This window comes from Nothoprocta perdicaria, unplaced genomic scaffold, assembly GCF_003342845.1.
Source record: "Nothoprocta perdicaria isolate Ctin4 unplaced genomic scaffold, notPer1 scaffold_11, whole genome shotgun sequence".
Lineage (NCBI taxonomy): Eukaryota > Metazoa > Chordata > Aves > Tinamiformes > Tinamidae > Nothoprocta > Nothoprocta perdicaria.
Window position 1 is genome coordinate 3,961,080 of NW_020454205.1, and position 27,138 is coordinate 3,988,217.

General features: G+C 43.5%; 1 protein-coding gene across 1 annotated transcript in view; it reads right to left on the reverse strand.

Moving 5' to 3' along the window:
• The window catches only part of PARD3B (par-3 family cell polarity regulator beta), a 343,703-nt gene that overhangs the window by 98,657 nt on the left and 217,908 nt on the right, over positions 1-27,138 (reverse strand). The window contains exons 17-18 of the mRNA XM_026048404.1: positions 14,434-14,640; positions 13,160-13,394 (exon numbers count right to left, since the gene is read on the reverse strand). Coding sequence (XP_025904189.1) covers positions 13,160-13,394; positions 14,434-14,640 — 442 coding nt within the window. The remainder of the gene's footprint in view (positions 1-13,159; positions 13,395-14,433; positions 14,641-27,138) is intronic.

Below are 27,138 nucleotides of genomic sequence, written 5' to 3' on the forward strand. Positions count from 1 at the left end.
ACGAGCTGCTGCCGCTTAACGTCCCCCCTGGCTTGGCTCCTGCTCCGGGAACGTAGGAGCACCTTAGGTTCAGTAATTAGCACGGTCCTTTTCCTTGTATATTCTGAAATGTACTATACTTCTGTTTTCATAGGCTGGCAAATTTTACCAAGCAAACACACTGTAGTGGTTGCCAGCTCATTTAGCAGGCATTTTCTCTTTGCTTTTCTGTGAAGTCAACCACTAGCAAAGATCAGTAACGTCACAGGTTGAACTTTCCGAATTTCGAAATTGTCATATTTTCTTGTATTTTTATATAAAAATATCTAGGATTTTAATTAGAGCAACTCTTCAGATGAGCACTTCAGCCCAATTATACTAAGAAGGTTTCAAAAAGGAGAAACCTAGAACGAAATTCAAGCATTTTAATTGACCTGCTCTTGTTTCTCGGCGTGATCCGCTCGCGCCGAGTCACTCCAAGAATTCTCCAACCTCCCAGGCTGCCTCCCGCCAAGGTGCTGCTTGATGGAAACACTCTGCTCCGTGGGTTACGGCCGATCCATAGGCGCTTGGAACATCTGCTCGTTTTGCCTTTAGCAGGACGGGCGGGCTGCAAAATGCTTTCCCCTATTTTGAAATAGCTCCGGGTTCCTGAGGATCCCCAAACCCTCCCCTTCATCCTGTTCACACCCTGGCCACCCTCAGGTAGCATTTCATTTTCTACACTCAGGTCCGAGCACTTGTGCAGCTAATCCTTATTTCTCCTGCTTTTGCCAGGGAACAATAAACATTTTCACTGTTTACCCCATTACTAGCCATGCAAATTTAGCATGGGCTCCTGCCATTTTCCCTTCTCTCACATGCACAAGTTTTAGCTGTGCTTCTAACAGGCAGGCTACAAACCTGCTTGTTACAGTAATTTCTCCTCGATTCTGGGGGTTTCGGAACCACTATCTACGTATGCTGACTTTAATAAAGCTTTTCTTTCTTCTTTTTTTCCCTCCAAGAGATGGCAATTCTTACGAAGCCGAGTTTCAAAACGGACGGGCATGGAACAGAACGTGCCAGCTGAAAGGTCTGCAACGATGTCCCCGCGCCATTCAATACAATTGATCACACGATGCTTTTATAGCGCATTTGGTTAGCCTGGAAATTTGGCACCCAGTGGCCTTGCAACACCCACAGCTTGAGCTGCTCCCGCTGAATACTTTTATTCATAGCTGAGAGTAAAACTCTTATCTTGCACCTAAAATCCCCTGTATGCACGCGGTGCGACTTTGTCTGAGGCCCACAGTTTTAGTCTTGATAGCAAGAGCCACTGGGTGAATTTAATTAAATCTCAGGGCTTCAATTATATGTATGCAGACAGTACATCAATTTAAGTTGCTTTCTAGGTTTCCTCCTGGCTGAGGTTTTATTTTGGTCTTCCCCTCCTCTTTTCAGCCAGCCTCTGAAATCAAGTATTTGAGAGGGCTACTGAGCAGAATTTGGGCTTGCTTTTTTCCCCTATCACTTTTAAAAACTCATTTTAATTCAATATTTACAAACAGGGTGAAAAACTCCTTCAGCGCTTCATTTACAATCCTCTCATTTTAGCTGATAAATTAGCATGACATTTTATGCAACCAATTTAATTTTTTATCTTTCCCCTTCCTCTGATCGCTGCTGTATATGAAATCTCCTCTGATTTATACGACAGATTTCTGCACCAGCCTTTATACTTGCAGGGTTGCTTTGGGTCCCTATCCGCCCTGCATGAGGATTTTCTTGCATCATTAAGCTGAAACCTAGATGTTCAACATAATTTTCCATTGAGCTTTGTGGAAACTTGGGAACGGCGCTGGGCTAAGCCCAGGCAGACGTCATGAAACGTCCAAGCCCTCTGGACGTGCGTTTATCTCTACAGGAGGGAGCAGTCTGGTGCATCTTCTGAAGCCACCACACACGATTCCTCACAAAGAAACCCGGGTGGGCTGATGACAGCCCGAACGCACCAAGCTGTCACCCACCTGGAACAGCTGCACTAGACCTTGCCATTAAGTTTTAATTACGGAGCAAAGGCATCGCAGTATCACCGTAATCGCCGCGGCATCAAAGTCAACAGCAACCAGTGCTATCGCAGGCGAGCAGCCTCATGGCAGCGACTGAGCTTTGACCGGTAAATTTTATCTGTTGTAGGTTATTTGTGTCCCCAGGTACTCAGCAAACAGTAAACATGGCCCAAATAAAGACCCAGAAAGGCAATAAACAGCCAGCCACGGTCAACAAATGGTCTGGGCACCACGTGAAGTCAGCAACACGACACCCCGTTCCACGTGCTGTTGTACCAAGTTGGGGTGCATCCATCTCCTTGGGGAGACTGTTGGATCCAAAGGGGTTCCTTTTAGCCTAGGGAGCCATCAACACCCTCCCTGTCCCTCCCCTGGGAGGGGGACACCCTGTATCCACCACCTCTTCTCCTGTCCTTTGGCAGACAGCATGTCAAAGACACCCAGCCGCTACCAAACACTGTGAAAGTTAATTATATAACACTTTAAAAGATTTATGCACTAATCTAGCAGGTGCGTAAAAGAACAAGAATACAGATAACAATTTAAAATGGCAAGGGTAAAAAAATGGACTCTGTACGGATACGCTTCTGTAAATTATATATAGACACATAATCAACACATCTCCAAAAGAGTTAGCTCTGTATTTGAATTCTAGCTCCGCTGTAGCCTTTCATTGTGGTGTGAATGCATTGTTTTAATAAAGATCTCGTGCAAAGACGACAGCAGAGCCTATGACACAGCCATAGTTTATTGCTTTGTTCTCTGTTGGGCTGAGGCCTCTATGTGTTATTAAATTGCCGAGGTAAATCCTGAGCTATTTAGTTATTCTAAACCTCAATCCTCTGAGAATCTTTTCTACTCTAGGGTTGTGGGCTAGGCATTTTCTTTTTTAAAAAATTCTTTCCCAGTGGAAGATTACTTTTTCTCTGCTCCATTTCCAGTGCATTATGTTCATAGCCAGCGGTCTATGGTATAATGCAAGTTTTCTGCAATAGGTCCAAGGCCTGTAGTGATTTTTTTTCCACTGTGACAGGATCATCATCTTCCAATTTCTTTAAACTCTGGCCTAAACCCAGAAAAGATTAACCTCATTCTCTCCATTTTCAAGTATCTTCACAAGAGGAAGCTGGTATTTGAGCCAGAATAAATATCAAGCATGAACTAACTAAGTTTATTGCTATTGCAATATATTTGTTATCAACCTTCACATGCTCTAAAACTTGCTGTGCTTCTAATTAGACTGAGAGAACCATGTATTTTATAGGAAAGTGGGCTCCTTCCTCCCATCAAAGCATGCATAGAAGTGCAACCAGAGGGGTTTTCACCACATGCTGGTGCCACACGGTGCCCAGGGCCAAACACCTCCTGGCACGAGCAGAGCTGCTGCAGGCAGGCACCACGATGGCTAGAAAACTCTCCCCGTGTCCCTGCCTACCTGCAACCGTTTCAGGCCACAGCTCCTGTCGCAAGGCTGGAGCCTCCGCTGCACCACATGAACCACTGCAAGGAGGCAGCTACATCAACCTAGCACAGCACTTACGCCCCAAATAACCTGCCTGTTTAAAGGAAAGAAGTGAAAATTTATTTTAGCATAATTTAGGTCAAGTTGCTTGCCAATATATGCCCTAAAGTTACGGTATATGACCTACCTTTAACCTACCTATATCCTCTACAAAGTTAGGGTAAAATGCGCAGCCATACAGTGGCTTGTAGATTGTAGATTTTACAAAACCTTCATAATTCAACAAAACTCTTGTATTTGGAATTATATTTACAGTGCAGGCTGCATTAAAATAAACAAAACTCAGTAATTTAATGAACTAAGCAGACTAAAAGACTTGAACAGGGCGAGCTCCTTAGCCATCCTCCCTCACTGTCAATTAGGGAAGGAAGGCAATTTAGGAACAAATGAATGGAAACAAGCTGCAAAACCTCCAAACAGAGAAAAGGATATGGAAAATATATTTGGAAAGAAAGGAAAGCTCTCTGAATAGTTTATTACCTAAACCCAGAACATTATGGTATCTGTTCTACTAAGCTACTGCAATACAGATTTCTACAGCAGGGGGTAAGAGGCCCTGGGAGGGAAAAAGCAGGGACCCAAGTTCAAGGGGCTCCCCTGCTTCGTTTGCTTTGGTGTCCTGGGCACGGGGGCACATTTTAGGGACCATCTCACTGAGTGGGGTTAAGGGCTACAGGGGATGACACCCCATGTGGGGGCTCTGTGCAAAGGTGCCGCTCACTCCCACGATGGCCGAGTACGGAGAGAAAGAGGAACAACCAGAGAGGAAAAACAAACTGGTCTGTGTTAAAGTTTAAATGAAAACCCACTTTTTTTCTGCCAAGAAAGTATAAAAGAAGTGCTGAAGCTTGAGGACCGGGCTCTTTTCAGGGTGGGTTGTTTTCTTCCCCAAAGAGAAGAGAGACCAAAGCTTGCAAAAAAGGGATGGGAAGGTGAGTGATAACGAGGAAAGGTCAAAGAGAGACCTGAGAGACGCTCACGTGGAAATGAGGGATGGGACAACAGGAGAGTAAGAGGGAAAAACAGAATCATTGGAAAAAAGAAGCAGGAGTAAAAGGAGATTTGAGGAGAAATCACACAAATCATACTGCTTTTAGATGCTCACTTTCTTAAAAATAAAGCTATTTGCTTGCTATTATTTTATGGAGGTAGTCAAGCTGTTTTTCAGCATTCTTGTTAACATATTTCACCCAGCAGAGACTACAAGAAGCAGGGAAATTCTATTATTATTATTTTATCCAAGGATAAAGGATCCCCATTACACACAGATACACGAGGCCTGGAGCAGCTAAGTGAGGTAACCAAAGGGAAGGGTAAGCGGGAAGCTTTGTTTCGAGCACAGCTCTGTGAAAGTCCCTCCCGGACGCTGCTCCTAAATCCTAGCCCATTCCGTGGCCACTATCCCTCAAAAATCCTGGGAAATAATAAATACATAAGGAAATTGGGAGAGAAGGACAGAGTGGCTCAAAGGGTCAGCTTTTCTGCAGCGAGCACACTTGATGTTCTCCAAGACGGTGCCCTCGAAGGAGCTTTGTTCCTCTTAGATGTCAGCAAAACAAAAGGTCAGCCCACTGAAATATTGGCCAGGTCTGACTTCCTTCTATTAATAACAAGTGGAGACACATTTTTTAAAGTAATAGTTAAATAAATGGCTACATGTCTGCAATCATTTCAACTTAAAATGTCAACTGGATTTGAGATGCCATGTGCATTTAATCAATGACTCTGCATTATAATATAAATATTACTTTGGTTTGACTGCTTTGTCTGGCATAAATCATAATTCAGCGCGATGAGTACATTTCATTTTCTCTACAGATGGCTGTTAATGGCAATACCTATTAAACTGGCACCTGCCAGCATGTTGTGGTTAAGGAATCTGTCAGGAGCCCCCCCCACCCTGTATCATTTTTCTGTTGATTCCCGTCTTTCCCCCTTTCCTGCATTTACCAAATTCCTATGATGAGAAATACTGAGACAGAAAATCAACACGGCAGACTTTTGTGTCTCAAGGTGGAAATCATAGTCTGCATTGCTTTTCTGTGGAAAATATGTATTTATTAGTTAAAATGCAGCTCAGGCAGCCTAAACTCTAAACCTCAGCTTAAAACCCTTCAGGATCTTCGACCGCAATGCACAAACACACCACACGGAGCAACACCCCGCGGACCAGAACTTATACAGAAAACCCGGCATTCAAGTTCTATCCTCAGCCCAGAGATGCATTTTTAAAACAAATAATAGCCAGGGCTATTGGGTGGAGGATAAACACATCCCCACAGCGTTCTTGAGGAGGGGATACCAGCAAGAACACACTCTGCTTTTGAAGGCATTTTTTGCAGGAGAGGCTACGTGGGAACCATCCAGACACACACTTAAAAGACCTGTCACCTCCAGGCCGCTCCTGTCCGCATAGGGCTGGAGCCTGATTTCGTCCCAGCAGCTGTGAGATGCTCGGAGGTGGACGCCGACGGGGCAGGGGTGCGTTTAAGCAGACCCAGCACTGAATGTACGTGCACAAAATCATCCATACACAGCATGTTCTCTCTCTTTCTGATTAATAATGACTTGAATAATGATATTTTAACTTGAAGTGAACATGCAACTGCTTTACAGAGAGCATACTCCTCACAGCCAGTTTGCAAATTCCAGGCCTTTTAAGCAGTCGCAGGGAACTTTCTGCTCTGATCTGTTAAGTAAATATAAATCTCGTTATCCAAGTTCAGTAATGAGAGTAAGGGGTCTATTCTTCTTCACTGCACTTGCATACATCTAACGTTAATGAGATTTATGCATGCATATTAAGAGGAGAACAGATGCTTAATTAAACAAATAAGCCTTTAGTAGGCAGTCCATGTGACCACTTTGAGTACAAAACCCCCTTCTTTGCTCTGCTTTAGTCTGCCTGTGAATGCAGCTAAGGAGGAATCAATATGGTGGAGGACAAGGAGGAAAGCGAAACGTATCATTTGAGATGTTGGTCTTTACATTTTACACACTTGACCAACATTAAAGCCATCAAGCATCCTCACTCTCTCAGTTGCTCGGGCTTTTTAAAGGGAACAGCACTTGTATTTATCAACTTATCCATATGCAAAGCAAAAATATTTGTTAGGCAAAAAGCAATCAAGGCCTCTGTGCAACTAATCTGCCTTATTAAGTGACTATCAAATACACAAGCAGGACGCATTTCAGGTCATTTTGCTTCTGAGGACAAAAACTATCTAAAACAATTTTATTGTCTAATTAAAATATAATTTGATTTCACCTTGGTTTTATTTGTCTATCCACGTCCACGCATTATTTCCAACATCCTACACATACCTGCATATACATAAATAGATGCATATATATGTATATGTGTGTGTATATACATATGTATACGCACAGGCAAACCCTGCCTTGCTCTGTCAATCAGATCCCCATGTTATTTGCTCTTTTTTCATTATATTGCTAACTTTTCTCACCCGTGCTTAACTTCTCAGCATAACACAGACCAGAAAAATTCTCTCCATATGCTATCACAGTGCTACATTTAATGAAAGTCAATATCTGTATATTATGCTATCTGCTCTGCAATGCCATTACAGGCTCAACTCTGCTGGCTGGAAAAAAAGTATCATTTTGAGCATTAGGTCTACAGTAGTAATAATGAAAAAAAGGGTCATTTCTGTCCTCCATCTAGAAAGAAAAATTAAAATCACCAGGGCACTTAGCTCAAAGGAAAACTGGCAAATTAAGGGAACAAAAAGAAAAGTATTCATGGCTCCTATTGTGAAATGGAAGGTAAATAACTTGAGACGAATCGTTATGTGAGAAAGCGTCCTATTTCTGAAGAGGAAACAGCAAATGCAACTAATATGTACACACATTTCTGCTTGCTGCCCTCGCAGGTGCGTGTACAAACACACATCTCAAGCCGCAGCTGCGTGCAGTATTTGTCAGGGTCAGACATTTTCCACCTTGACCAGTTTTGAACACATTCACTAGTACACGAGCAAAGCCAAGCTAACTTTAATGCTTAAAACTTAAATACTTCAGCTTGATTTAAAAGGAGGAGGGTTTCCACCCCCTGAATCAGAGGTGGAACTAATGAATGGAAGAATGAGAGGGTGTTTTCTCACTGCACTCCAGTTTGGCAAAGCTCCTTCCTCCGAGTCCCCAGTTACACACTTGCTCTTGGATTTTTACATCCCCCAAAATCCTGATTTCAGCCTGCCGGCCGCTGCCTCGGGGGAAGCAGCTATTAACATTTCATTGGTGTGGCCACAGTCCATCAGCTCACTTACCTTCATACCCATAAAGCTGAAAGGGCTACCCAGAAATTTTACAATCACTATCTGGAAAAGGTACTAAGAGAGCCATGGACTCCCTGCATTTATTACACACTGGGTCCGTAACAACCGCTGTGGGATTGGGACACAGAGCAGCCATGTGTGGCAGCAGTCACGTTCCCCTGGTGATTTAAAGGTTCAGGCTTTCTCCAACTTAATTTAGAAATTAACTCAAAGCCAAGCTTTGTTACAGAAGAATATCTGACAGGACTTCAACGCACGGCAATTAATAACTAGAGATGACAAGTTTAAAATCTAGGAGTTTAGCACCTAGCAAACTGCGGAATAATTGTTTTTTTTTATTTTGGATTAACCTTTTGGTGAGCTGAGCTTTGTTTCTGGCACCAAGTGCTAATGCGTTGTGCATTAGTGCGGCGTGTCAGGGATTTCCCCTGCGCTGCACTGGGGGTAAAGGAACCTTCCCGGGGAGCCCCCAGGGCCCCCTTGCACGGGCCTGCACCGACTTCTGATCCCTCAACACTCTGCACCAGCTCGACTTAAAAGCAGAGAAAATAGTGCAAACACTCCACAAAGAACACGGGGAGGCTCCTTGGAGGCCGACCAGCCTTCTCAGAACACACCAGGCCCTGCAAACAGGCAAGGCAGGAGCCCGGCTTTTCACGTGCTCCGGTTCAGTCTCGCTGCTGTTAATGAATCTGTAGGGAACGTACAAAGCTTAGCACGTAGCTCAACATCGTATCGGTTCGGAAAGAGTTTAAGCTCTGCTGCTAGACACTGGCTTCTTCCTGAGCCTGCAGGATAAATTTAGTCACAGCTCTGCTAATGATAGTATTTAATGTAACTGTTTGCCTGATATACAATATCAATTTACTTTGCCTTCTGTTGTCTAGCATTGGGTTATTTAGTGAGTTCTGATGGTGCAACGTGCCAGAACACATCAAAAAGTAAAATAATGCTTGCTTAGCCAATGTTACATACAGTTAACCAAATCAGCTTCTGTTCTTTGGACAGCACATATGCAAATCCAATACTACAGCAGGTGATATATGCACTGGGACCTCAAACAGGCAGATAATTTGTACAACCAAATTAGGATGCACAATCTCTACCCAATCTCCACTGTAATAAATTACTGCTTTGGATGACAGAAAGTTAGCTAATCAGCAGCAATGAGTGTCATCCACCTCTGAAGCCTATGGTATATTGACTTATTTTGCTCGAACTGCATGAGTTCAAAATGCAATAGCCCCAAATTCTGAGTAAATATTCAGAAAATACAGAGTGTAAAGCAATAAAAACACATTAGAAAGAAAAAACAACTCACAATGATCACAAAAATAAAAGTATGATTTTTTCATGGTCTTCCTGAATCACAGTCACCTAAATAAAGCTTCAGTCCAGGAAAAGCTTAACAGGAAAGCAATCATCCTTTTTTTTGTATGTGTAAAAAAAAAAAAAGAAAAAAGGATAAAAAAAAGACCAGGAACTAGAAACTAGAAGTAAATAGCAGCTGAGCAACAGATGAGGCACTAAGTGAAATCTGTTAGCAACTGCTAACAGCTTTGCTATTTTCTGTTGTTAAATTAAAAAAAAAAAAAAAAAAAGAGAGAAGAAAGAAAAAGCCCATGCAGTAGCAATTCCAATATGTTCAAGAATCTCAGATGCAAAAGACTAAAGCCCAACACTTACACCTTCTTGTACTACAGATAAATGCTTGGGTTTGCTTTTAATATCTTGAAATGCCTGGTTATTGATTAAAAGGCAGAAACAAGCCAATTCACAGGGACATACTATGAGGGTAAAACTTGTTATAGCCATTTACGACGCAGCGAGCACAGCACAAAAAGCCCAGCCGGGACCACCGCGCCTTTCCCGGCAGATACTCCGTGCCCCAAACTCTGTTCCCTTTTGTCCTCCATACCTGAGCCTGGTCCCTGGCAAGGAGGTGCAAGCGCCCGTGTCTTCTGGGCAGAGCTCAGAGCCAGGTTCATTGTCCTTCTGGTCGAGGAGCCCACGCCGAGCAGGAGGATTCTGAGTCCCTGCCCGGTTTTCACGGAGGTTCCTCAAGTCTGTTCTCCTACTCAGTGGCACCACCGAGCTGGGGACCAACTGTCAGCAACGCAGCCCAGGAACCGGAGCAATGCGAAGGCTGTGGTGCGGGGCTCTTGCTCTCAGAAGGATCAATTAGTTGCACGGCTGCCAACCCCTCAACTAGCTTAACAAATTCACTGCAGTCAGTTTGCAGTGTCCCGAGAAGGTAAAGCATCTTTCTTCCTACCTTTGCCAACTGCATTGGTAACTTCTTTTCTGCTGGGTCCTCCTGTCCTGCCAGTCTAGCAGAGTCTCTCTCCCTATTTTGCAATGTCTCCCACCAGAGGGATCACAAACATCACCCCGACCCCCGCAACAGGTGCCCTAGAGACTCCTCCTGCACCCAACTTTCTGCCCGCTATAGTGTCCACATTCCTAATGCCTCCTACAGCGGCTTCTCCTTTGCAGTTCAATTCAGCACATCAAAAAGTGAAATAAACTCTGTTTCCAAATACTTTTCTCTACTTCTTCCTTTTAGGCTACCAAGAACTAGAAGTCACCTTGTCTGCTGCAGAAGCTCACAACTTTCTGCCGTCTTCAGCTTCTCTCTTTCCTCCCACAGATGTTCCACCAATAACCCATGCCAGTTCCCCCTCCCCGACGTCAGGAAAAGTCTGGCTGTTCCTTTCCAGCCATGCTGCTGAAATATTTGATCATCTGAAACCTCTTCCTGCAGCCTCCTCCTCCCTAGCCCTCCTGACAAACATTTCTCACTCTTCTGATCGCTGCAAAACTACGATCCAATATTTTGGCAGTATCTAGCCCCTCTTAAGTTCTCCCACTGTCTCTCTCTTTAAAACACATTCAGAATCTGCAGTTTTGCTCTCCTTGTTACTCAGGGCAGTTTCTCCCTGCAAAAATACCTGCCTCTTTCTGCCCATCTTGAGCAGAACACAGGCTCTCTCCAATTCTGCTGTAAACCTGTGCTCTTTGCTCTTGCTCAGTCTTTACAGGTCACCACTCTTCTTTCATTTTTATCATGCCTGGGGTACCTTGGATTCCTGCATTCTCTCGAATAAATCTTCTTTCTCAAGAGCATTTTGGTAAATTCTGGGGAAAACACTCACAAGGCCAAGAAAACCTCCCAGGTGACGTGCTTGTTCTTACAAAGAGCCCGTCCTTTTCTCATTGCAACCCGCTGCCTCCATCTTTGTGCCTTTACACAGCGTTTCAACAGTGTGAGACAGAAGTTCCCATTTGTGCTGCCACACAGCTAAATAAATACAACTACAGGTAAATAAAAGCACTTGCTGTCTGCCGGGAAGACTATCGAAATAAAAAGCTAGCGCGTGAAAAGAACAGGTGGATAAAAATCACACCTATACCCAAAATGTGATTTTTTTTTTTTTCCCACACAGGAGGAAACCTTTTGTCCCCAGCTCTGCACATCGATGGCTGGGAGGCTTTTTTGTCAGCTACAAACGCGTGCCTGGGATTTTGACGTCACCCCAAGCTCTTTTTGGCTCCGGCATCACACCCCTGTGAGAAAGATCTTGTGCTTTAAGCTCCATCGGGAGTCTGGCGGTGATGCACGAGCCAGGGCAGTGTCGCTTTTGTCAGACCTCTGTGCCAAGGCCTCCCTGCCTCCCACAGACCTACTGGTTGCAAGGAGCTAAAAAGGGGATGAAAATTGACATCAGGATGCACAAGAGATGAGTTGCTCAAGTTGCCCTCCTCTTTATTCAGTGTTTTGCCTACAGTTCCACGCTCAGCCCTGTTTCCTTACCCGGTGGGACACAACGCACGGGTGGGAGCCTCCTCCCGCTGAAGAGCCTCCTCGGCAGTGCTAAAGAGCCCGTGTGGGCCTCTTGCCCAAATCCTCCCTGCCCAAAGTTGGTGGGACAATTTTGAGAATTCCATGTTGACGATGCATGGAAGGAAGTTGGCTAAAGCCTGCCAGGTGCAGGGTCAATATAACACAGCAGGTTTAAGTCCATAGAACATTGCTATAGAAATCTGCAAGTCAGGTTCACATAGTGCTGTCCTATTGAACACTACTGTAAGTGAGGCCTTTGAGCAGCTGAATTTTAGGTTACTGGTTACATGCATCTCTGCCTAAGCAACGGCCGCGGCTTTTGTGTGTGTACCCATCTGCTCTGCAATACAGCATGCCAGGAAACACCAAAAGGCTCCCAAAACTCAGCGTTCAGTAACAGAAGCGAGTCTCCTAGTCCATTCTCTTCTTTGCAGGAGATCATTAAATTTCCTCCAGATACGCTGCATTAATTTCAAAGATCTACTTAAATTAAACCACTTGAGCACACTCAACACTCACAAGAAGGGATGACAAATTAGGGTTCCCCCAGTACCTAAAGCTCCAGGCAAAAGCAGGGAAACGACCAAGGGAAAAATCCTTCCAACTTCAAATGGGATAAGTGACTCCAACCACAACCAGTGCCATCTGTAGTTGAAAGTGCACAGTCTCCATTTGAAGGCAGCGCCATGGGTCTGTTCACCCTGCACTGACACATGTGAGCTAGTCGGTATGAATGGTGCAACTGCTCTGCACTCAGGTAACAAGTCCTGCTTTGACTGTTTCTCTCAGCAAAGGCTCATGAACGTGCTCACGGATTCCACCTCGTGCAAGGCAGCACAGCTGAGCATTCACAAGATCAGTTCTCTGCTATTTCTGAGCATCAGGCAACCCTGGCCAGTTTCTGGAAATTCCAGAGATGAAAAAACAACCAAAAGCCACTGAATAAAGCCAAACAATAGGGTGTAGGGGGAAAGCAGAGGTTTTGACCACTGCAGGCAATTGCTGAAGCAAGATTTTATCATAGCTGGTAGTTTTCAGCAACTTTGAGTGTTATGAGACTGTTTATAGTAACACAAGCAATCCTGCTCTCCCTAAAGCATGCAAAGGAAAAGCAGATAAGCGAGGAAAGAAGAGGTGAAGGTCTGAGTGTGGGAGTGGGTCATGTATTACTCAGAAATAATCCCCGCGGAGTCATCCCCCACCCCTCACTTGTTTTTAGCTTGAAACCTTGAATTTTTTTGACATATGGGAATGAATTTCAAAGGCACAAAAAGACATTTTGTCTGCCAAATGTCTTTTGCCTCAGCTACAAGTTTGGTGTAAAAGTATAAACTGATTTCTTTTTAAATAACATAAACATTATTCTGAGTCCAACTGAAAAAATTCTTCCTCCACTTTATGTGAATATTGGCAGTTTCATATATTATGAGCAAGGGTTTATTCTATTTTTTTTTAAATACCATACCTCAACATGACACCAAAGCCTTTCTTTTTTTTCTTTTCCAGATCTTCATTTTCTTCTTTCCTTTTCTTCTCTTTGCTTTTAGACTTGCTCTTTTCTTTCTTCTTGTCTTTCTCTCTGTTTTTTTTGTCTTTTTTTACCTTGGCTTCTAGGTCTTCTGTTTCAGGATTGCTCGGAGGGGCAGGTTCCATGTGCTGCGCCTCGTGACCAGAGTGAGAGCTCTTATCAGAGAAACCATCTGCAGAGATGAAAGAGCAGCAGTGAGAACGGTTAGGGTTCACTTATGACCACCAAAATATGCAGGAAGACACAAAACAGAGCACTGGTGTCTACAAAGTGCTCAAATGACTCACAACGCATATTCACTTAATTAGTCTGATTTTAAAATTATTCAAACACATTTAGCAAACTCAAGCAGGTTTCTGTTGTAAATTAAATACAGAATTATTATAGTGACTTGTTTGCTAGTTATTATTCCTGACATGAAAACCCTGACATGTGGTAAAACACTCTGCTATTTAAGATCGGGCTTGTTAACTCCCATCGGCTGAAAAGAAAGCCGACATGCAGGGAAGCGAACGCTGCGAGCTGCCTTCAGCAAGAGGTTCTGGGGACTGACATAACCCACCTACGTAACAAAGTGATTTCATTCACTCCTTGGGATCTTTCTGTTTTCATGTCTGAAGAAAGGAACAGATTATCTGTTCTGCCTGTTAAGAAAAGAGTCTTTTTCTTTTTCTTTTTCCCCCCTCCATTTTTTTCCCCTTCTATCTTCTGGGAGCTCAGGAACCAAGCACAGATGTAAAACTGTGCTATAAGGAGGACAATTTCCAGTTGGGAGACTGTAAGCCCATGGCAATAGAGTGAGCACCATGGTGCTACCATGGGCTCTGCCTAGACTAGATCAGGAAAGAAACATCCTGCTTGGAGAAGGAGGACTCTAGATAGTTCAGTAAAACAAACAGGATACTTTTCAATGTAATCTGAAGGCAGCAGCTGCTTCTTGAAGCTGAAAAATACAGCTCCTTAAGGACTGAGGTCTAATTCCTTCAACCTACTCCTGCCCCAAAGGAGATCAGTGAAAGACTTGCTACTAAACCCAGTTGTGGGTGGATGGGGCACTGCAAAGACAGCTCCATTCAGCACGAGACATAAGCAGCTTTTAAATTCAGCCAACTTCAATGGGATTAAATCACTTGCTTATGTGCTTCACTGAGCCGAGTGCCAGCAACGCAAACCAAAGGTGGATCCATCAGCAAGTACCAGCAGCAACATACCCTCTTCAGCATCCTCAGGTCCGTCATAGGACTTGTCGATGGCAGCTCGGAAGCTCTCATTACAGCCCCGGCCACGGACCACATGGGGCCTGGGTCTGTGAAAAGGCAGCTCGTTCTTCCGGACCTCGGCCACGGCTGTCTGCAGACTCTCCAGAGAGCTAGACTTCTTCAGACCCAGAGTAGGGCCGAAATCCCTGCTCGAAGAGTCTGGGAAAAAAACAGTTAAGTTTATGCACTGAAAGCCACCCAGAAAAAACAAAACTAGTCAAATACCTTTAATTGTATATTTTATTACTTAGAGGCTTTGAAATAGTATGCAACTGCTGTAATTTGTTCTAAAAATATCATTAAGTCTAGTTCAGTAGAGATCTCTGTTCAGACCTGGGGGGGAATGACACCTAATTTATAGACCTCAGAACAGCTACGGGCAAGAGCCCGCACTGAGGAGGATGGGCTTGTTCTGCTACCCTTGGCCTGAAAGCCCACCTGGACACCACTACGGATCTCAAGAACATTACCAGGAGACTCCCAGAAGGAAGCACTGCCGCCCAAAGAGGCTTTTGGCTTTTCTGAACGAGGCAGCCTGCATGAATGGCTCATATTTTCAAACACATTTCTCCTGTGAGAAGATATTATTAGTTCTCTCACAGTCTTATCCAACCTTTTTCTTCAAGCTGGAACTGGTGCCGTGCTATCAACATACACAGCAGGTTTTGCCAGAAACATAAATATTTCTAGCAAAGTAGAGCTTAATATAAACTATGGTGCTGCCTCTTTCCTTGTTCTTAGACATGAGAAAGTGCTTTAAACAATACAGACCAAATACCTTCCTAAGTCTCCCTGTGTTTTCTCTTGTTGAATGTCTTTCTCCTCTTAAAGGGATGTTCTTTTGTGGCAGCTTAAGTACTGCCAGTGCTGTTAATTAGCACTAATGCTAACTAATATTAGTACAACGGTAATGGAATAGGCACAGAAAGTTCACAGAGCACGTGTAACAAACAGAAAATCATCAATGCAGCTTAACTCAGAAGTTTTTATAGCGTATACCTCATGTTTACAGTGTCTACTTAATGCTTACATAGCAAAGCAGTAAATAGGATGCAGAAGCACTAAGGGATAGACTGTGGCTTGCTACAGTCTTGGAGAGCACAGGATGCTTTGACTTCTCCTGTTTCTAAGTGCTACTAATGCCAGCAACAAGAAAACACACGAACGAGGGACCTGCACCAAGAGGTCCACGTGCTGGCCCTCCTGACGAGGCTCGAGGGTCGCTGCAAGGACAGATCTGTTAATACTGTGGTGGGATGTTAGCAGCGCTACAGCACGGATACTTCTGAACCCAAGCAGTGGAATCAGTGAATTCCTCAAGGAAACGGATAAGCTAAGAACTGGCAGCAAGCAGGCAATCATCAGCAGTGGATAAAGCAACCCACGCTGCCAGTGTAGAACTGCTCAGAGCTGGAAGGAGGAGGGGAAAAAAAAAGATGGAGAAAAGCCTAAGCGAGACCTGGTTGCTAGGCCACAAAGTGCAACCTTCCTGCCTTCATTAATGCCCATTCTGGAGACCGCCATCCCCACCCAAGCAGCGCGTGCTGAAACAGAGCACAGGCAGCCGCCACACACGGACGCTGCTGAAAGCGGCTGTCAGGGCGCGTGGCAGCCAGAGGCTCCGTGGTGCCCGGCAGGCCCTTCCACAGAGCCCCGGCCTCGGCTCGCTCCGGCCCGCTGCTCCTCACCGAGGAGGGCAGGTCCCAGCAAGAGCCAGGCCAGCACCCGGGGCTTATGGTCAAACATGGGTCAGATGTGACCCGTGGCGAGGCGAAGGCACCCACCAGGCCGGCGTGGCAGGCAGGGCCGCGTGGAAAAGGCCCCGCTCACACACACGTGCCTCAAGATGGCAGGGGAAGCACAGCGCTACAGGCACAGGGGCTTCCTCCCGCACCAACAGCCTGTCTTTGCCATTCTGTCCTAACGTGAAAGTCTCCCTGATGGAGTAGTTCGAGCAGCAGCTGGCAACAGCTTCCCCTTTGCTGCTTTAGCGAGAGCACTCAGAGAAGTGCACGTCTTATTTGCAAGTTTCTATCAAAATGAGGAGGCAGAAAGCAAAATGGGCACTGCTTAATTACCAAATAACCAAATAAGTTCAGAGACACATTATCTTGGAAACTGATTTGTTTGTTTCAAGAAGTTCCAAAGTCAGAGCAGAAACAGGACTGACTTGTGATCACTTCTTTTCCCAAAGTTTTTGGCAACATTTTGCCCAATGTTACCAAAAAAACAGCATAAAATGGCAAAGATTAACTACATTTCTTTCTTACTGGCAACAAAAGTAAAATTTCATCTCATCTTCTCGTGTTCTCTTATTTAAAAGGTATCCTCATTTATTCCAAAGCTTACTGAAACCCGTTAGTAACAGATTACTAGTTAGGCATTAGGATGACCTTTCCCAAGGTTATTTAGTCTGAAATTTCAGTGGCACCATCGGACATTGGAAGCTTCTCACTATTAGCATCAAAATCATCTCATAAAAAGAAAATCTCTGAACTTAGGTGACAAGTGATTGCATTTTTCCTTATTGATGCAGGGTTTGAAACCGTGTTAAAAACAAGATTTTCTTCTGAGATATTAAAAAAAAAAGCCACTGCTTCTCCTACTCTGAAAAACACAAACTGCTGCCGCATCTTATGGTATTAGCAGACATATGTGAGTACACGTGAGAGAGAGGCAAAAAGATGCAGAGGGACTATCTGGCCCTACTTAGATTTTGGATGCAAAAATATAGCAGGGCTATGAGTAATTTAATTGCTCATTATGTGCAGAAATAATCTTCCATAGATTTTAAATTTCTTAAGGCCTCATTTATTGTATGGGAGTCACACTCCCAGAGCAGAAAGATAAAAAGTCAACTGCGGAAACCATTTTCTAGAAACAGTGAAGTGCTTTGTACATCTCTATTGAATTTTGGAAAGAAAACAGCTATGGGTGTCAGTAAGTGCCTATGACTGGCTGAAACCAAGTTACTGGTTCAAAGGTAACATCCATAAGGGGCCACTCTTTAACTGGAAGTCGGCATGATACCTACCTCCATTTTCTATGTTTCCATGAGATATTGTGATTTTCCCCCCTAAAAGTAAAAATAAACTTACTTTCTACTGTTTTATTAATAGCAGATATTTATTGGCTTTTCTTTCCCACATTTACACCCTCCTCTCTCTTCTGGGGCCAAGCAGAAGGAATGGCACCAAAAGAGAAAAATCAAAGCGGGTTGGGAAGCACTGCAGATAAGTAAGTCTATACTTATGTAACATTAATTTTACATGTTTCCTCCTTGAAACTTGACACTGTAAGAATATGCTTAAGGCGTAATATTTACAAGACGGAATTTGTATGAGCCACACTCATCTGCTTTCTAAAATTCCGAAAGACATAGGGAGGTTAAAACCACTTTACGAAGAAAAAAAATGACATGGAAGTTTTGCTGAGACTGAGGAATCAGACTAAGCACAATTTTAATAGATCATATAGAGCCTGGCAGACCATGACAGAGGCACGCAGTAGTGTGGGGAAGACCACACAGTTAGGAGGAAAACACTAGGTCCTCCATCCCATGGATACACAGGACATGTTTGTGTGGGACTGGAAGTACAGGTAGTTCCCAGATTACCTACACAGGCTCTTCCTACAGGAATTAATGCATTAACGAATTGCTAAACTTGAATTGCCCCTGCAGAGGTGAGGCTGGTGGAGGTGGTCTCCAAAGCACCTGAACTTCTGCCTGGGAAGGAGCACAGCTCAGGCTGCACAAGATGATGTGCTGCAGAGAAGGGGCTGTTAGTGGGGCCCATCTGAAAACCCACTCCAGGGATATCCTTGCCTATAGGGCTACCGTTCACATGAGAAGGAACAGCTATGGCTGTTAGCCATAGGCATGATGTCCAGGGCTACCAAGAGCAAGAGACAGCCAGTAAGACTTGGCTGCTTTTCTCTCCTCTGCTCCTTTCAAAAAACCTACTCCTAAACAAATCGATGCGTAACATGAAAAGTGTTGAGGCGCAGAAGAGACTATGAAGAGCTTGATACAAAGCAAGACAAAAGCACCAACTCTCGTACTCCCAAATTAGAGCCAACACTCACGTTTCGCTCGTTTCATACCTCAGACGAAGCAACCCAAATGAGACGCAGAAACACTGAGCACTGACAGAAAAACCTAAGCAAGAAAAATCAAAGTCTGGAGGAATTTAATAAGTTCTCTGATTAAAAGAGCCGGTTGCAGACTTTTTACGGATATTTCCCTCCATTTTACTGCATATAATGATTGCAATTTCGCTCCTATTTGCACAAGCGGCAGTTTCCACCGTGCCTCACGGCAGCCCGTGGCCGGAGCCCAGACGGGGCCGCGGGGAAGGCGGCCGTCATTAGGCAAGAGGCAGCCCCGGGGCACCTTTGGAAGGTGCTACGGGGCTGCTGCTTCCCCGCGTGCTTATCGCAGGCACGCACTGCCGCTGCCAGGCACTCTGCTACCGCTTCAAAACGAGCCACGTGCACACCACGAGGCATTTCTAAAACATGCTAATAAGTTTCACAGAGCAACAACATTAAAGCCAAGAATTAGGAGTAAAAGAAGGAGTTCAAGCAAAACGGCAAGGAAACGGCTCTTGCATTTGCTGGGTTAGTGTTGAATGCTGGACGAACTGCAGCAAAGCCGATCTCTGCACAAAAGAGTGATATTATCTGCTGAAATAATTAGTTTTCTTTATTTGGTTACATAAGATTAACCTCTGACATAACCTTCCACTTTCCAGTGGGGCTCTATTTAGCCAAAAGTTTTCCTCGGCACTTAAATCCCTGCTCCTCCAGCAATGCCTTTTCTCGACAACTGGTAAAAACCAAAGCTCCAAGTATAAATTCAGCTACTCAACCTTCTACAGAACAGGAGCTTTCTCCTCAGGGTAGTTACGTATATTAAATTGATTTTAGATCAAGGCGTTACAACCCGCGAGAGAAAAACAGGCACGGGAAAAGCAACCCAACTTGGAAAAAGTCTGGTTTTCAGAAAACACACAATTCCCCTGGTGACTTCAAGCACCTTGTAAACTGACCCTCGTGCACTGGAGGAGCAGTAAAAATCCCAGCGCCCTGCGCTCGCCTCGCTCCGGTTCCTCAGCCACCCGCCGACAGGGTCACAGATTTCATTCCCACTTAAAAGATTGGGAAATGTGACACTTTTCTCAGATTAATCAATCTAAATTACACTTCGTGTAAGCTAAAACAACATTTTTGTTCCCAGGCCAAAGCATAACACGACGTGAGAGTCCATGCGCTAATATCCAAGCGAAGGCACGGAGCGGCAGGAGGCTCCCAGCTAGCAAGTTAAATACGACCTGTGGGACGCAGGAGGAAACTTCTTCGGCAGCTCGGTAGCAGAAGGGAAGCCAGCGCTTACGCTAAATTCATGGCTGTGATCTATCAATTTCCTCAAGCCTGAAGTCCCCATTGAAAGAGACTGCTCAATTATTACTCCATCCTAGGCATCAGGCCTGAAATAAGATTTTCAAAGGCATGGCTAATTAAAGCTGGAAATAACAAATTGCAAGAATGCAAAAGTTCGCAATAAGCTTTGTTTTCCTCCCAAATGCAAATGTTTTTTGGGTTATTTACATGTGGACACAGAAAAAACTCCTCTTCTGTCAATTACAGTATTTGTAATGGTTTTGTTTAACAAGTGCTGTGTCATTTTTGTGCATTGAGTCTTAGCCTGGACACATTCTAACAAACCCTCCTATAAGCTGCAAGTTAAGGACTGCTTTAAGCAACATTTGGGGATTAATTTAGGCCACTGCAACAAGGAAAATTATTAATGCAAAAGATGAGCCAAAACAGAGAAACATATTGAAATTTCACCCATTTAACCAAAAGGAAAAAGTACTGTAAAACACTTCTTCTGTGTCTGCTTTTTCCTACCCGCTAATATTAGGAAAAAAGGCTAGATTTTAGCAAAACAACCTAGCAAACAGACGCCCTTAGCTAATAAAGGTGCTTTTGCACATGTGCCCACGCGCTGCTGAGCGAATCCCGCACGCTGGGGATGGTGGTGAGCTCCCTTTCTTGCCAACTCCGCCGCCACCAGACTGCCCAAGAGCCGCTCTAATTTAAGAAGCTCTAAATATTGTTGCCATGGGTGACACATGCACACGGAGCGAGGCAGAGCTCTGCTAATAAAAAGGCTTTCACGGCGCTTCAATCCTTGCTCAGAAGGAAAGTTAAAATTTATGGCTTTTAAAATACTGGATCTGAGAGGGGTCAGGTTAAATGGCTGCGAGTAATAAAAGGAATCAATATGCCACAGCATCTGAAGCAGCCAGCAAACTAAATAAACACTTCATCCAAATCCACTTGGCCCCGAATTAAAAGAACATAAAATACTGTATTTATTTTGTTTGCCCTCCACCAGGCAGCGGTTTACATTGCTGCATCCGCTCAGCTTCGGCGCCGAGCGAGCAACAAACAGGCGCTGGCCAAGCGGCAATTAAACTGTGTGTCAAGGCTAGGAGCAATTAACTGGGCATTAACCTTATCGGGGAGGCGCTGCTGGATTAGCTGACTACAAACACACAAACATCTCAGGCTGGGGAGATGCCGCGCTGGGTATTTGCAGAGGCTTCGGGGGACTCAGACTCTCTGTCTCGGGCACAAACAGGGTGAACACGGCACCTCCAGCACCAACCCTTCCTCCTTAAGCCCTCGGCAAAATTCCAGTCACCTATGGCCCCGAGGAGCAGGTCCGAGCAGCACAGGAACATGAGGCAGCTTGGGCCTTCCTGCACCTTAACGTAAAGCAGAGCACAAGTGATGTGACCTCTTGTCTTTCAGTCCCAATTCCGCATTTGGCTCCGTTTAGAGACCGATTTTCAAAAGAAGTTCGGCAAACCTATTTCCCTGTATTCATTTCTACATGTTTAAGTGGTTGGGCGGAGGTTAATTTGCAGTTTAAGAAATTAATGTACAGCTTGCTTGAAGCTGCCAGCAAATTACCTGTATAAAAGAAAAAAAAGCATCTGGAACCTATATAGGCACCGAGCGCTGCCTGAACGCCAGCACGCTTTCGAAACTGCTTTGTTTGTGAGCTTAATCATATTTGTCTTGAAACAGTTTTGAAAAGCTTATACGAAAATCCAGCTCTTAAACAGGAATATGCAGAATTCTGTCAAACCTCTTATTAACTAGGAGAAATGGTTATCTGGCACAGCGCTGCCTCAAATCCCTATGGAATCTGAGAGAGGATTATGTCGGTTTTCAGCAGGAGAGTCCTCAACACAAGTTTCTTTTTACTTCCTTTTTTATTTCCCAGTGAGATTTTTAGGATCATTTTAATGTTTAGAAGTTTGATAACAGTATTTTATTGGAGCTTCCTAACCGCTGAGCCCATAGTTGTAGCGACCCTGGGACTTTAACCTGCAGTCACTTCATAGGCTTCAATATTTTTTAAACTCTCCTCTGGACTGAAACTTCTCTGCTTGGTCTCATTCCAGAAATGAAGATTGTTTTGGAGGAATGAAAGCAATAAAAACCCAAAGACACACCTCCTTCTGGCCAAATCCGAGTAACTGAGGAGTGGGAAAAGTACATCTCTCCAGCTGGGTAATGCTTTTCCCCCCACATTAACCCATAACTCAAAAATACTGACAGAAACTCTTTCAAGCTTTGCATGCAAGTAGCCTGTGAACTAGGTCTTCGCTACAGCTTTCAGGGAAGAAAAGCTTCATTTCCATGTCTAGGTTATTTCCTCTAACAGGAGTTGGATAGGGGTCAATCTGGCAGTAAACTTGCACCTAAAGTACAGGAACAGACATGCACACACGTTCCCATAGGTACATGCACATACAGTGATATTTCGTATTCACATTTGCAGCAATTACAATGATCCCATCCTCCCACACACGGGGAGCTAGAAAGAAATATTCACAAATGCCCCTCAACCTAGGTGTTTCCATAATATGCACAATTTGATAAGAAACTCAGAGAGGCAAAAGGGTCATGTCAGCAAAGCAAAGATAGTAAAATAAAGAAAAACTTTAGAACTGAGAACATGCTTTGTAGATCTTAAGACATGGAAAATATTATCAGGGCTTTTTTTCCATGGAAATAAATCCATATAAAAAAAAGATCACATCCAATTCATGGAAAAAATTGGCAAGAAATTCCCCTTGTAAGCAGCTGCAGCAGACAGCTTTGCTAAACTGCTCTGTGCTGTGCAAGGACACACCACAGAATATCTGATCTGATGACATCTGGCAATCTTCTGGGGTTTTCACCAACATCGCTCACAACTGTTTTACAATCCTAGTCTTGCTTTTAAAAAAAGCCCAAACATTATTTTAGCTGTAGTGGTTAAGTAACTGAGCCTTAATGGATATAAGATACTGCTTTGCATTTTACATTTGTTTGGGTACGTGGTACTAGCCCTCCCTGAGGGGACTGCAGCTCCCTTGGTAGATACGTGTGTCAGGACATGATAGTTTAATAAAAAGGCTATTTTTAAAAAGAAACTGGCAAGGACGTAAATAAAAGATCAAATACAGCTGGATTCTTAAACTTGTGTTTTTGGAAAACCAACTGTATCCTTGGACTTTAGCAAACGTGCACCTAACCTCAAATGTCACCTTCAGAGAGGGAAACCCTTCCAAATCCTTCAGTTTTGCTTCCACTACCACTGCAGCCATTTCCAGTATCCTAAAGATGTCACCCTACTAACTAGTGAGTATTAAATACTCACTAGTGAGTATATTAAATATTAAATATTTTATAGCAATGTGTCATTTCACACCGCCAAGACATGTTCCAATGGCTTATTAAAAAGAAACAAACAAAAAAACCCAAACTAATAGAACTGCAGCATGGGATATACCCTGGAATATGATTTAAATGCAGTGGCAAATTGATCCATGCAGCCTTTTCTTAAGATCTTCTGCTGAACCTTGCTCATTTTTTCTTTTTTGGCCTATATGCAATACCCTATTCTCTCCTACTTGCAAACAGAACATGGATGCAAAGATATTCCCAGTAATAACATGATATCAGACTGCAGAAATGTAAGGTCAAAGGAAAAGAAAGGGTCATTCCAATTCTTACTGTTGGCATCCCTCACTAAGTACCAGAGACTTCTCTAGAGAAAATTGTCAAAGCATTGCTCTATATTATGGTAAAAAAAAAAAATCCAGATTTCTCTAAGTTTAATATAATGGTAAGCAGCAGGCTGGCAATGCCACGCTGATACTGCAGTCAAGACAACTTGCTATACGTTAAGCACAATCAAATGAAGTTTTAATACACACAAATCCAAACTGACTATTCTCAGAAGGAAACTGGTATTTTGAGTTAGGGTCAACATTATTGGAAAATGCACGTTCCCGCTCAGTGACACTCCAAACTTTTAAAGTACGAACCAGAGTCACAGGTGGATCAGGATGCAACTGGACAACCAGATTTTGAACCAACCCATTAGAAAGCTGGCAGAGCACGACAGGGCTGCTGTACAAGTCCCTTTGGACCTCGGTTTCATCTACTGAACTTCTTGCTGGTGGGGACCCCTGGACAAAATCTCCAAATCTGGCTCTACCAAGGCAGCTCTGCTCGGGGATCGTACCACAATTTGGAATAAATGGCAATCCCTTCAAAATAATTCAGTACATAAGAAATAGGTTAAATTAACACTGAACTGCAGCGCTGGTCTAGAACAGAATCCTAAGCAATTATCAGTAACTGTGGCTTTTAGGAGCCTTGCTCCAGGCTCAAAGCCTCCATTTCTGATGTTCCCATTCAGAAGACGTTAGAACGAAAAGGAGCAATTCCATTTTTAAGCTGTTTTGAGCCTTTAGACCAAATTCTCAGCGAGGCTCAATCCTCGATTGAGGCTCAATCCTCAATGAGGAGCCTCAATGAGGCTCTTCATTGACCTGACTGACAGGTCAATGTGTGGCCTTTGCTCTTTGAAGCCTGCAGTGGATTCAAATAGGGATTTTTAAGTTCCAAAGCAAATGAAAAAAACCTTCTTCATTGCTTTAGCTGTCCAAAGAGCCATCCTTACTCACCTGACCTGCTAAAGGAGGGAGAGGAAATGAACGTTGCTATGTGCCTTTTGGGAGGAAAGGGTTTCCTCTTTGGAAAGGTCTTTACTTATTCAAGCAATCAAAGCGCTGGAAAGAAATAATAGCCTTAAAGGATAAAGTGCACAAAGATGCATCACCTTAGATTATCAGCAGCTTTGAAATATTGCCTTAAACTTTAAGCACACTGTACGTGCTGTGGAGGGCAAGAGCACCTCGGCGACAGGCAAGGGCAGCTCGGCGCAGAGCTTCCCGGGTTATTCTTCTTCCCTGCCTGCGTCTCCGGCGAGCGCCGGCCCGATAAGCGACTGCCAAAAACTCATTTCTTCTTTTTATCTACATTATAGCAAAATTTTCACTATATTCATTTTCTAACTCTACAGCTTTTAAAAAATATATACGTAACAAATAGCTCCATATATTTTAAAGACAGCTTTATAAGCAGTATGCCCCATTTTTTTCCCCTCTCTCTTATTTTAAGTAATAACCTCTTTCCTCCTTTGCTGATTCTTGGGGCCAGATTGAAAGAATTCATCTCAAATATGCTGGATAAGGCTAACTTCTGAAATACTAATCTGCAGTTCTTTAAATACAGCTTTGGTTTTGCTCAAGACTGACGGCTAACTTCACTGGAGCCTGAAGAAGGCTGCAGATACAACCCCTGGACAGAACACCTCTACAGAGACAAACCAACTATATTAACTTGCCTAGCAGGAGCATACACCTATTTTAACCCTTTTCTGTAACGCTCATTTGAGTCTCAGCAGAGAGATAAATTTCAAATTCTAACGTGATATTGCATTTTGTCATTTAAGATCCTGAACTGCAACAAGAAACGCCTTCCTAGTCATGTCACTTCCAGTTGTGTATTTGGCTTACTTAAAACTGAAAGGCTGGCACCTCAGGCTCTCGTTGCCCTCAAATGCCAGGTGTTGTCCATCTGGGCACAGTTTACTTCCAGATGAAGGCAAACACATTGCCTATTCACACACAGAACAAAGGTATAAAACTGCACTCGCTGCAGCAATGGCACTTTAAAAACTGCATTTTAAATGCTAGGCGAACATAAACTGAAAATTAGATTCTATTACTTCTGTTGCTAGCCATTTAGTAGATTCTTAAAACTAAATAATGACAGTATCGCTAATATTCTTGAAATTATAGCTTCTGTTTCAGCTACAACGGAAGGCAGCCTCCCCACCATTAAGAACAATGCACATTAGCATTTTCAACAATTGCTAAGATATTAAGCAGCTCTGCTAGGTTTCTTTAGCAATGTCAGAACATCTGATTTTGCCTTTTTACAGGGGCTAGTGCTGTGGTTTAAATTATTCACGATGACCAAATAGAGGGGAAAAAAATGCTCTCATGTTCAATGATCTCCTTAAACAGAAAAAAACCACTTGTCACCTATACAATTATACTTCTTGGTTCTTCTATAAATATTCAGAGTGAAATCTTGCATTTGTATTCTGCCCTGCAGCCCATTTTTCTTAAAATATTTTCGCTCTCTTCGTTCTCTCTGGCTGTGAACCAATACTTGATTTGCATTAAGAGGGAAATTTGGTTAATCTGTGAAACGCATGCAGTTCTGTTTCCTCAAGAAGAGGAGGCAAAATAGCCTGTACTCTGATTGGATATAGAGTTATGACGATCAATTACTTCAATATTTATATAATTCTTCAAATTTCATGCGTATTATCACATGTTCAATCAGAGCTGCTCAGCAGCTTCTTCTCTTGACCTTTAACGAATACGCCAATACTCGCCCTGCACACCAATCCATACTAAAGAATTTACCCCAGGAGCAGAAAACTGAATTTGGATTTTTGAAAATAAAGGCTAATGTTATTAAAGAGAGATATAAAGGTTCTGCTACCACATGCCTCCATAGGCCCCCTGCAAAGAAACAGGCTCACAGAAAGCAGCACAAGGCTACTAGTTAGGTCTGCATTTCACCAAAAGGAAAAAAAGAAATTACTGGACAATCAGTCAGTAACAACATAGCTGATAAGTTAAATATTTACTGGGATAAGCTTTCATCTTGTAGATGCTTAAGGTTTACATGTGTACAGGAGGAGGCAGGAAATGTCTGCAGAAGCAAAAATTCCACTGTAGAAGAGCAAATACATGTAAGCTGTTCTTGCTCTGAATATACAAAGGCAAGGAGAGCTCTCGAGGAGACAACCTGTACATTTGTCGTGTCTTTTTGTTTCTCTTCAGGCATTAGCATTTGGTTGCTATCAGTAAAAGGACACAGGCTAGAAGGACTGTTACTTTCTCGGGATAGGCTACATAGAGACGGTGCCCAGAATGGAAAAAAACCATCCAGCACAGAAAGGCCAATATATGAAAATCTATGTTCCAGCTAGATGATGCTTCCTGTTCCTAATTTAATCCTTTCTGCATTTTGAAAGCACCCAGCGCCCTTAATCCTGGGTCACAACCTCACTGGTTCCATGTCACACCAATTCAAACAGACCAATATTCAACACCTCAAATAATTTTCCATCATCTAGGTTTAGGTGCATTTCTGCAATACTGGTTCATTTCAAAATGTGGTGATTCTTTGAATAGCAGGGCTATATTAGCCTGTTGTTTC